Genomic DNA, 11,949 nt, shown 5'->3' on the forward strand with positions numbered 1-11,949 from the left:
ACCTAACACCCAGAGAAAAATCTTTTTAAGTCCAAATATTTTCACTTTGGATTAAATATTTTCGGTAATGATTTAGCCCCGAGGGGTGTTGTGTTTAAATCAAAGTATCTCAGACTAGTTTTTTTTTAAGAACGGTACAACGTAGTTTTAAATCAAAAAAAATTTAAGTCAAAAATTTTCCTGTTGGATAAGCCAATTAAACGTCAATAATGACATTATAATGTTTTTATGTTTATTTTAAGTAAGCTTGTATTTTTAAGCATTCAAATATTTTAATTTTTAATTTTACTATGGCTTTTTCTCTGGGTGTACTTACAGGGTCTGCTTCAGGCGTTTAATCTCTTCTTGCATAGTGACAATCCGCTCCTCTTGCTCTTTTAGCGCCATAGATCCCCGCGCTATTTGCTCCTTCAGCAACTGGATGACATGCTTCTGCCGCGTCACCCCCCTCTGCTTGAATTTCAGGGTCGCGAAGAGGTTGCGCGTCTCGACTAATTTCGGAATTCATGTATTATAATTTAAAACATTTTATATATTTATATAAAAACAAGTAGAAGCCATTTTAAATCCAAAATTTTTAACAACAATACATTTTTAATTTTAAATCTAGCAATTTGTTGTACTAACAGCCCAATAATTTTTGAGAGCTGCAAATAAGGTTTGGTTAAAAATTAAGATTTGCATTTGCATTAGCATTTGCTATATACTCACGCAGATTCTTGGGCAATCGTCGGCGTGAACAACGATTTTGCACTTCTCGTTCACCACCACGGCCACAACCTTGTAGACTTCTTGAAGCTTTTGGGGTGCCAAGGTGCGGAATTTGTGCATGAACTCCGACTGCAAGTTCTCCAGCTTCTTGTGCTGCATCTCCAAGCCTCGCACCTTGTTCAATCAAATCGGGAATTGAGTCAGCAGCTACTCACCAGCTTCCGTCGTTGACTTAGCTTTTGGGCGCGGCATACATTTAGTCCGCTTGACAGAGTCCTTGTCCACTTCAGGTTTACGTTCATGATCGCCCACTGTATTCTCGGAGGCTAGAAGCAAGGGCAAGTAACACGCACTGTCCCTGGTTACTGCCTCCAAGGGAGTGGCCCGAACTGGGGAAGTGTTTCTCTTCGGGTCACCTGCAAGCCTGCGGATAGGTATGCGACTGGTCGGGATTGATCTGGGTCTGCGGATGGTCGGGATGCGACTGGGACTGGTATCGGGTGGAAGTAAGAGCCTATAGAAAATGTTTAGCATTCACAAGTACCACGTTAAAATGATTCACCCCTACTCACCCAAGAAGGACCAATGGGTGCGGGCTTTTAAACTTTTCCCTTGGACCTCAGCTTTGAGGCCTTATTACCTATCAAAGAAATCAGAGGTCCATTAACAATACCTTAATAGCGAAATTCAAATCTTATCACGAACTGGAGCCGACATGATGCTATTTTGCTGTAGAAAAAGTGTTGAAATTGTAACCGATTATATTTTGATCAACAAAACGAAAAAATATAAAAAAAAAATTTTGGCCTGTATGATTCAGGATGTAAGAGGTACACAAATATTTTCTTTTGGACTGCTTCGACCTCTGAAGTATACTGAATGATAAGGCGTAGCCCTAAGTTATGCTATGAATATAACTTTTACCACTGTACCCGGTGTTTTCCAGGCTACTTTGCTTAGGATGGGAGTATGAAAACAAATGAGCACTATCAAAAACTGCGAAGCTTTGGATAAAACGGAAGGCATTTCGCTCTCTGATGCACATCGTCTGTGGGCAAAATTTGCATTCAGTTGCTGTTCGTTCGCTTTCCGAGTAAGTTCTCAGTTCTAAGTTCGATCTGCCTAATGTGGTTTTAGATAATATTTGATACAAGATCCGTCAATATTAGGGACTACGAGTACCCAGCTTTAGACAGTCGGCACTTTTTAATTAATTCTAATCAGTGACGTAGACAGTCTGTATAGTACATATGTACAAACAAGCCGCCCATTTAGAGACTTTGTCTCATGAGCCAGGTTGCCAAGTGGTTCCGAGCGGTGAGCATCTGCTGATCGAGATCGATCTTCTCCCGCAATTTGGTCATCTCTTTGTTTAACCGATCCTCGACTTGAGATTGGGTCTCCGATTCGTTGGATTTGATATTTAATGCCTCTTTTAGTTCACTGGAATTACTTATTTTAGATGTGGAAATGTTATATTTTTTTTGTTATTATTCAATCGACTATTTTAGTAGTTCATTTCGAAAATGTGTTATAATTTAAAACCTTTTATATATTTATATAATAACAAGTAGGAGCCATTTTAAATCCAACATTTTTAACAACAATACATTTTTAATTTTAAATCGAGCAATTCGTATAAATGTTGTACTAACAGCCCAATAATTTTTGAGAGCTGCAAATAAGGTTTGGTTAAAAATTAAGATTGCTCTTAATATTACGATATTTCACAGATAAGTTAAGTTCTTAAAGTATGCGGGAAAAAAAATTGAGTGCTTACTTTTGGACATGTTAAATAATAGGAACGAGTTAAAAGAGAATTAATAGCATTTGCTATATACTCACGCAGATTCTTGGGCAATCGGTGCAGATCGTAGTCGTGAACAACGACTTTGCACTTCTCGTTCACCACCACGGCCACAAACTTGTAGACTCCTTGAAGCTTTTGGGGTGCCAAGGTGCGGATTTTGTGCATGAACTCCGACTGCAAGTTCTCCAGCTTCTTGTGCTGCATCTCCAAGCCTCGCACCTTGTTTAACTCGATTACCCGGTGATGCGATTTTTCCTTTCTCGAGGACGGCTGGAATACTGAGGGTCAGGAGACAGATTAAATTTTTCAAATCGGGAATTGAGTCAGCAGCTACTCACCAGCTTCCGTCGTTGACTTAGCCCTTGGGCACGGCAAACATTTAGTCCGCTTGACAGAGTCCTCGTCCACTTTAGGTTTACGTTCATGATCGCCCACTGTATTCTTCTTCCAAGGGAGTGGCCCGAACTGGGGAAGTGTTTCTATTCGGGTCACTCGCAAGCCTGCGACTGGTCGGGATTGATCTGGGTCTGCGGATGGGCGGGATGCGACTGGGACTGGTATCGCGACTGGTGGGTTCGAAGCCACGATTAAAGGCTCTGCCTCGGGTGGAAGTAAGAGCCTATGGAAAATGTTGAGCATTTACAAGAACCACGGTAAAATGATTCACCCCTACTCACCCAAGAAGAACCAATGGGTGCGGGCTTTTCAACTTTTCCCTCGGACATCAGCTTTGAGGCCTTATTACCGATCAAAGAAATCAGAGGTCCATTAGCCATACCTCAATACCGAAATTCAAATCTTACCACGAACTGGAGCCGACATGATGATATTTTGCTGTAGAAAAAGTGTTGAAATTGTAACCGATTATATTTTGATCAACAAAGGGTCTTTATTCCTTTAAACTTACGTGAGAAACAGCTCCGCGGAGAACACACCCTGTCCAATAGACGTTTAATTGACTGCTGTTTCCCCTGTGGCCACACAGCTGCTGCCCCATTCTCAAGTTCAAGGTTACATGATATTCACACAGAGCCGGAAAAAGGGATCGACCAAATCACGCGATCAGGACGATTAGAGCCAAAACTGGGGAAGTGTTTCTCGTCGGGCCACCCGCAAGCCTGGGGATCGGTATGCTACTGGTCGGGATGGAACTGGGTCTGCGGATGGTCGGGATGCGACTGGGACTGGTATCGCGACTGGTGGGTTCGGAGCCACTATTAAAGTAAGCCTCGGGTGGAAGTAAGAGTATATGGAAAATGTTTAGCATTCACAAGTACCACGTTAAAATGATTCACCCCTACTCACCCAAAAAGGACCAATGGGTGCGGGCTTTTCAACTTTTCCCTCGGACCTCAGCTTTGAGGCCTTATTACCTATCAAAGAAATCAGAGGTCCATTAGCAAAACCTCAATACCGATATTCTAATCTTACCACGAACTGGAGCCGAAATGGTGTTATTTTGCTGTAGAAAAAGTGTTGAAATTGTAACCGATTATATTTGGCATGTATGATTCAGGATGTAAGAGGTACATAAATATTTTGTTCTGGACTGCTTCGACTTTTGAAGTATACTGAATGATAAAGCATAGCCCACTATAAATATAACTTTTACCACTGTACCCGGTGTTTTCCAGGCTACTTTGCTTAGAATGGGAGTATGAAAACATATGAGCACTATCAACAAATGCGAAGCTTTGGATAAACGGAAGGCCTGCAATATGGGGGGCGAAAGTGGAATGTGGTCGTCTGTGGTCAAAACTTGCATTCAAATTCACTGTAACCGCGCAGATCGAAAGGACTAACAAAATCAAATAGGAAAACAGGGCCAGAATACAAGGCTAAATGGTACAATACTAGATCCCAGCTGGGAAGCTTTGGATAAACGGAAGGGAAATAGGGTCAGAATATAAGAAGCCTGAGCTTGTAGTGCCTTTAGACAAAATGGTTCCGATGATAACCCAAGTGGCTAAGAGAACCAATACCAGATCCCAGCTGGGAGTTCCTAGACCATTGTCCTCCAAAGTTTAGGGTTCCCTGAGTACAGTTTCTCTGTATAGGATGGGAGGTTAGTTAATTGTTATGAAGGGGACTTTATTCCTTCAAACTTACATGAAGAACAGCTCCACGGAGAACACACCCTGCCAATAGACGTATCATTGGCCACACAGCTGCTGCCCCATTCCACCAGGCAATAAGTCCAGGACAGGACCTCACTAAAACTGGCCACCAAATACCGGATGGTCAATACCATAATACAGGCATAGTAGGTGGTAGCCATAGCGGTGGAATATACCTGGCCATAATCAATGCCTGCAAAACATTAATTGTTATGAAGGGGACTTTATTCCTTCAAACTTACGTGAAGAGCAGCTCCGCGATGAACACACCCTGCCAATAGACGTATCATTGGAATCTCCTGTGGCCACACAGTTGCTGCCCCATTCCACCAGGCAATAAGTCCAGGACAGGACCTCACTAAAACTGGCCAGGTGGTAGCCATCGCGGTGGAATATACCTGGCCATAAGCAATGCCTGCAAAGCATTAATTGGGGGTAATGGGTTATAAACCTTTAACGCTTTTGCTTTCCCTGTGTTACAAAATGTGTTGCTTATTTTTTTTTAATTACTTAAAAAAAACTTTTCTTATACATTGTGTAGACTCTAAATTAAGTTAAGTTAAGAAAATAGCGATTTTATCACTTTTGAACTTTATCATTTAAAAATATTTATCATATATATATTTTCCTATCACTTTCTTTTATTTTTTTTACAAACGATTTTATGACTTTTTCCAATTATGTTGAAACTGAATCGAATTCTTTTAAAGTTAACTTTTCCTAATGTAAGTTTTTTCAGCGTTTTACACAAATTTAGCATTAAGTTGAATAACTTGTGATTTGTATCATTTTTATACCCTTGCAGAGCGTATTATAATTTCAGTCAGAAGTTTGCAACGCAATGTATGAGACTTTTCCGACCCTATAAAGTATATTTATTCTTGATCAGCATCACTAGCATCCGTCTCTCAGTTTTAAAGCTATCTACTTGAAACTTTCCCAAAAGTTGTTTTTCTATTTCAGGTAGACTATAACATAAAGGACCCATAGAAACAATCGGAAAAATAAATGAAAAAAATCATAACTTTTCTGTTTTTAAAATTTTTTTTTAGTTCTTCGACATATATTAATGGTTAAATATTTCAGAGTTACGGCTTAAATTTCATCAAAATCGGACGACTTTAACATAAAGCTACCATAGAAACAATACAAATATTAAAAAAAAATTGTTAAAACTTAACTATTTTGTTTTGTAATATTTTTTAGAAATTCTTTTTGACTATTTAATAGTTTGACAGTTCAGAACTACGCTTTTAATTTTATTAAAATCAAGTCAAAAAATTGAGCTGCAAGTCATCATAGCTTCAATGGTTTTAAACATATACGCCAGTCAATTATAATTTTAATGTTTTCAAGAACATTTAATTTCCTTTCTTTGTTTTAAATTAATTAAAATATACTTTTCTTAAACAGCGTTTAAAAAAATGTACCCTAAAGTTAAGAAAACAGTGAATTTTATAATTTTTTAACTTTACCATTTAGAACTTTAAAAATATTTTTATTTTTTATACTTTCTTATCACTTTCTTTTTTTTTATTTCCTAACGATTTTATGACTTTTTCTATTGAAATTAAATCTCAATATGATCAACATAGTATTTTTTTCAATTTTGTTGGAACGAAATTACATTACTTAATGTAAATTTTTTCAGCGTTTTAAACAAATTTACCATTAAGTTAAATAGTTTAATAGTTTCTGCTTTGTATCATTTTTTTAACTTAAATACATAATAGATTTGTGTTTTTAAACATTTTTCACAAAATATAACCCCACTTGCTAATTATCACTTTCATACATTTTTTTAAACAATTTTATGACTAAATTTTATCAAAATTTAAACTCAATATGATCAATTAATTTTTTAAAAATTAATTTTTTTTTTTAATTAAATGAAGTAAGAGTATATGGAAAATGTTTAGCATTCACAAGTACCGCGTTAAAATGATTCACCCCTACTCACCCAAGAAGGACCAATGGGTGCGGGCTTTTCAATTTTTCCCTTGGACCTCAGCTTTGAGGCCTTAGTACCTATCAAAGAAATGAGAGGTCCATTAGCAAAACCTCAATACCGAAATTCAAATTTTACCACGAACTGGAGCCGACATGATGTTAATTTTGCTGTAGAAAAAGTGTTGAAATTGTAACCGATTATATTTCGATCAAACTTACGTGAAAAACAGCTCCGCGGAGAACACACCCTGTCCAATAGACGTATCATTGACTGCTGTTTCCCCTGTGGCCACACAGCTGTTGCCCCATTCTCATGTTCAAGGTTACATGATATTCACACAGAGCCGGAAAAAGGGATCGACCAAATCACGCGATCAGGGCGTTTAGAGCCAAAACTGGGGAAGTGTTTCTCGTCGGGCCACCCGCAAGCCTGGGGATCGGTATGCTACTGGTCGGGATGGCACTGGGTCTGCGGATGGTCGGGATGCGACTGGGACTGGTATCGCGACTGGTGGGTTCGGAGCCACGATTTAAGGCTCTGCCTCGGGTGGAAGTAAGAGTATATGGAAAATGTTTAGCATTCACAAGTACCACGTTAAAATGATTCACCCCTACTCACCCAAGAAGGACCAATGGGTGCGAGCTTTTCAACTTTTCCATCGGACCTCAGCTTTGAGGCCTTATTACCTATCAAAGAAATCAGAGGTCCATAAGCCATACCTCAATACCGGATTTCAAATCTTACCACGAACTGGAGCCGACATGATGTTATTTTGCTGTAGAAAAAGTGTTGAAATTGTAACCGATTATATTTGGATCAACAAAACGAAAATATATAAAAAAAAAATTTGGCATGTATGATTCAGGATGTAAGAGGTACATAAATATTTTGTTCTGGACTGCTTCGACATTTGAAGTATACTGAATGATAAAGAATAGCCCACTATAAATATAACTTTTACCACTGTACCCGGTGTTTTCCAGGCTACTTTGCTTAGAATGTGAGTATGAAAACAAATGAGCACTATCAACAAATGCGATGCTTTGGATAAACGGAAGGCCTGCAAAATGGGGGGCGAAAGTGGAATGTGGTTTCGCTCTCTGATGCATATCGTCTGTGGTCAAAATTTGCATTCAAATTCACTGTAACCGCGCGGATCAAAAAGACTAACAAAATCACATAGGAAAACAGGGCCAGAGTACAGGGCTAAATGGTACAATACTAGATCCCAGCTGGGAAGCTTTGGATAAACGGAAGGGAAACAGGGTCAGAATATAAGAAGCCTGAGCTTGTAGTGCCTTTAGACAATATTGTTCCGATGATAGCCCAAGTGGCTAAGTGGACAATACTAGATCCCAGCTGGGAGTTCCTAATACCGGATGGTCAATGCCATAAAATTGGCATAGTAGGTGGTTGCCAAAGCGGTGGAATATACTGTAAAAGCTTATATATCTAGCACCCACTATACCAAGAGTACTAAATGGGAACACACTGTAACACTTAGTTGCAGTGTTTACATAATTCAAAGTCCTGGTCATAAACCCAAGTGGCCGAAATACGAACATGTCAGCATAACTGTATCACGAGTGGATTTCATCTATGTGCATATCCTACGCGCTCCAGCCTAAGTGAGCATAGCTATATATTTAAGAATACATAACCGTCTCTCCGCTGCCTATGTTGGCATCGCAGCTACGAGACTCAGAGCTCTTTAGCTTCTAAGTAAATTTGTAAAACGGGGGAAACTCCTGAGAGCTGGAAGCGGCAACTACAGCTGCTCCAGTTAAATAAACAAATAATCGTTTAATTGAATTGAATGGAATTGCTACATGGAAAAACCAGGATAACAACAATACATGGAGACCGTGACAGGACTCGAGGATAAAAACAATACATACAACAACCGCAGTGTGTATAGTGTGATGAGTGCTAAACGCAGTGGTGTGGTTAAAAGACTTAAAGCCAGAAGGGCTGAATTACTGAAGCTACTAAATAGCGGAAGTAAAATTAACTGGAACAACTCGGTAAAATTACACGCCGAAGTTGAACATATAAAAAACCTAATAATCGAAAGAAAAAGTCAAATCACAACCACCCACACATCCACCTACCCTGCAATCCAAAGTCTACTTAAAATTCAAAAACAATTCCATCCGCCACAGAAACTAGAGAGCCCAGCACTAAAGAAGAAGTGCCCAAACGACTGCGAGGGACCACTGTGCTCGCCCCATTGCGAGTACACCTGTGCAGCCAGCACCGGTGCCCATCGTAGAAGTCCAGGCTGTGCTGTGCAGCCAGCACCGGCAACGTCTTACCACTCAAGTAAGACCAAGGAAATGTGAACCGACAGCGCTTCCTAGAGCGCATTTTTTTTTTACCTTACACTGCGTTGCACAATTTTTTTATATTGCATTGCGATGCATATTTTTTTTATAGTATATAACAATTAATTAAAATTCTGAAAAAAACACACAAAATGGGTCTAGTAGATGTAAAAGAAGTGGACTCAACCGCTAACGTAATCAATAAAATTGAATCAAAAAATATCGATACCGATTTAACAAACATCTTATTATCAATAATTGTTTTCATTATGAGCGGATTCATTTTGTATAAAGCCTATATGTACCACAACAAGTGCATATCAAAAAGGGCCGTAAACAGAAGCCAGGCTAACGATCTGGATAAGATATAAATTAATAAACCACGAAAATTTGTTATAAAATATGTTTAAAAAAAAATACAAATTATATACAAATAAGTATATGTTAACAGTGACATATTTAAGAAAGAACTAAATGTTATGAAAAAATTAATTTATTATTGAATTATTATTATTGAAAATGAAATAAAATAATTAAAAACTAAAAATGAATACACGGGGTTGCATTATAATTACTATCGATAAGGAACCAAATTTTGAGAATAGAGTATTAGCCATAGTTAGAAAATGTAAGAACTTTTTCATAGGCTGGGATAGGCTTCAGTCCGGCCAGAGTCCTCTACAGTTATATTTGTAGAAACACAGGAGACGAAAACGGCACTGGGAGCTGCCGCCGGGATTTTGTTATCGGGATCACGTGGCCGGCCTCGTCGTCCGTATTGCGTAGAGAAAACAGACCTCGAAAACGGGACCGGCGTAGATTTAACTTGCGGGGATTTCGACTGGGGAGGGCGCGGCAAGTGCTCGGATTGCGCAGATTAAACCTTGTCCGACGTGGATGGGCACGCGGGCAGCTTTGGCTTCCGCGTTGCGTAGAGAAAACAAACCTCGAAAACGCAACTCAGAAGCCTCACTGGCCCGAAAAAGCCCCTCGGTGAAATTCACTAAATTTTACAAGCCTGTCCCTAACCTGGACGTGAGTAGAAAAGACCGGCGGTAGTTTCCCGCGCTTTTCCCCGGTCTGGTAAGCGTTCGTATTGCGTAGAGAAAACAGAACTCGGAGACGCAACACGTGAACTTGCCCGACCGGGAGTAGCACATGGGTAGCTTTGGTGTCCGCGTTGCGTAGAGAAAACAGACCTCGGAAACGCAATGCGCCAACCTGGCCAACCCGAAAAAGCACTCCCCGAAGTTCACTAAATTTTATTAGCTGTCCCTAACCTGGACGTGAGTAGAAAAGGCCGGCGGTAGTTTCCCGCGCTTTTCTCCGGTATGGTAAGCGTTCGCATTGCGTAGAGAAAACAGACCTCGGAGACGCAACACGTGAACTTGCCCGACCAGGAGTAGCACGTGGGTAGCTTTGGTGTCCGCGTTGCGTAGAGAAAAACAGACCTCGGAAACACAATGCAGTAACCTGGCCAACCCGAAAAAAGGGCACTCCCCGAAGTTCACTAAATTTTATTAGCTGTCCCTAACCTGGACGTGAGTAGAAAAGGCCGGCGGTGGTTTCCCGCGCTTTTCTCCGGTATATTCCTTTTATTTATTCTTTTATTCTCCCTCACCTTCGCACTCAGTACTGCCTGCCTCTGATCTCTTTTGCTTATCTTACTCCTGAGCTTGATGTCAACGTCCGCTGGTTCCTTCCGCTGAGTTTACCTGGTGGTCCGTCCTGTTCGGCTGCCTTAAATGAAAGAGAGCGATCTCAGCGGATCGCTGTGCCACGTCGACACGCTTTTGCGCTTTACAGCACGCTCGCGTTATCAGCACTAAGCTTGCCTTTAACAGTACGCTCGCGCTTAACAGCACGTTCGCGGCATCCGCGATATGCTTGCTTTTAACAGCACTCTTTGCTTAACAGCACGGGTGCTTGCGATAATTTTAACAGCACGCTTGGCGCTTAACAGCACGCTCGCATTCTCACGGGTGATTGCGATAAATTTTAACAGCACGCTTGGCGCTTAACAGCACGCTCGCATGCTCACGGGCGATTGCGAAAACTTATCGATACTATCGACTTTCGACCTTACTGGCCAGCTGACCGATCTTGCTGATCAACACTGGCAACCTCGCGCTCTTATGCTTGAAACTAGGATTACTTAGGTTTTAAGCTTAAATCTATATTTGGAAACTTAACACGTAATGAGAATAATAATAATAATACTGCCTTCAATGGCTGAGATACTGGGTTTGTTTGAGTGGTAAAATGTGAGGCGCCTTGAGCGTCCTCACAAAACGGAGCAGAGCCTCTATTAATTTCAGATTTCGAATATGAATATATAAATAGGTACAATCTAGATTTTTCTCCATTAATAGTTTTGAGTACCATTCCCGGTGTACAAGTAAGATCAGTCATAAACGATAATGAAATACTTGGAGGAAATCTTTTAATGATGGCTTAAAAAAATAATTCTTAAAAGTGATTTTGACAAATCTTACAAGTTATTATCAAGAAACCGGCCAGTACAGCAAATTATAGTAAATAAACATGCTGAAATATTAGTAAACCGCTTCAACACAGCGCGTGTACTAATACATGACCAGAAAGACCTGATAGACAAAGCGCATTGGTCTCAAGTATCTAGGTTCAAATTGCGATCGAACTTAAAACTTATTAAACAAAGGTACAACTTAACTGTTTCTGTACCAACTATATTAAATACTCCATTGACAGTAGAAACTAGAGACGATCCAGAATTATCAGATTCACCAGCACTTGAGCCCGAGTTCAACAGGCAAGGCTACACCTTCAAAGATTCATAACAGCTTTGAAGTTGGTTAACCTGACAAAAGGAATATTCGAAGATTTTTTTTAAAATCTCATTGAAATACAAACTTCTAAATATGTAATCCCACACGATTTCCATATCGTAAATTTACATTTCGCTATTCCTTGTGATGGAATACTAGGAATTGATTTTATTAAAAGATACGACTGTAAACTAGACTTAAAGCCGTCTGAAGACTGGCTTATAATTAG

General features: G+C 39.9%; 1 protein-coding gene across 20 annotated transcripts; it reads right to left on the minus strand.

The window, feature by feature from the left end:
• Nucleotides 1-534: 534 nt before the first annotated feature.
• On the minus strand, nucleotides 535-7,496 carry LOC128265902 (uncharacterized). 20 transcript variants are annotated; one of them, XR_008268943.1, is made up of 17 exons: nucleotides 7,334-7,496; nucleotides 7,208-7,275; nucleotides 6,808-7,126; nucleotides 6,599-6,666; nucleotides 4,881-5,053; nucleotides 4,631-4,831; nucleotides 4,504-4,570; nucleotides 3,956-3,983; nucleotides 3,827-3,894; nucleotides 3,429-3,749; nucleotides 3,325-3,355; nucleotides 3,199-3,258; nucleotides 2,860-3,140; nucleotides 2,557-2,799; nucleotides 1,284-1,351; nucleotides 712-1,225; nucleotides 535-647 (listed from the first exon to the last, which is right to left on the minus strand). XR_008268943.1 is itself a non-coding variant. In XM_053002133.1 (6 exons), the coding sequence occupies exons 3-6, from the start codon at nucleotides 6,854-6,856 to the stop codon at nucleotides 2,147-2,149; spliced, it is 369 nt and encodes a 122-aa protein (XP_052858093.1). In that variant the 5' UTR covers nucleotides 6,857-7,126; nucleotides 7,208-7,275; nucleotides 7,334-7,496; the 3' UTR covers nucleotides 1,569-2,146. The 20 variants fall into 20 exon arrangements, 3 of the variants coding, with proteins under 3 accessions (XP_052858093.1, XP_052858094.1, XP_052858092.1); XR_008268940.1 differs by having other exon boundaries at nucleotides 3,953-3,983; XR_008268937.1 differs by having other exon boundaries at nucleotides 712-864; nucleotides 927-1,225; nucleotides 3,953-4,570.
• Between the last annotated feature and the right edge of the window lie 4,453 nt (nucleotides 7,497-11,949).

Source organism: Drosophila gunungcola, unplaced genomic scaffold (genome assembly GCF_025200985.1).
Source record: "Drosophila gunungcola strain Sukarami unplaced genomic scaffold, Dgunungcola_SK_2 000174F, whole genome shotgun sequence".
Lineage (NCBI taxonomy): Eukaryota > Metazoa > Arthropoda > Insecta > Diptera > Drosophilidae > Drosophila > Drosophila gunungcola.

Coding starts and splice junctions, on each gene's coding strand:
- LOC128265902 (XM_053002132.1), bottom strand. CDS start 6,856: ATGATACGTCTATTGGACAGGGTGTGTTCTCCGCGGAGCTGTTTTTCA. Junction 6,667..6,807: donor TCCGCGGAGCTGTTTTTCAC/GTAAGTTTGATC, acceptor TTTCTTTGATAG/GTACTAAGGCCTCAAAGCTG. Junction 2,491..2,556: donor CCGATTGCCCAAGAATCTGC/GTGAGTATATAG, acceptor CATGTCCAAAAG/TAAGCACTCAATTTTTTTTC.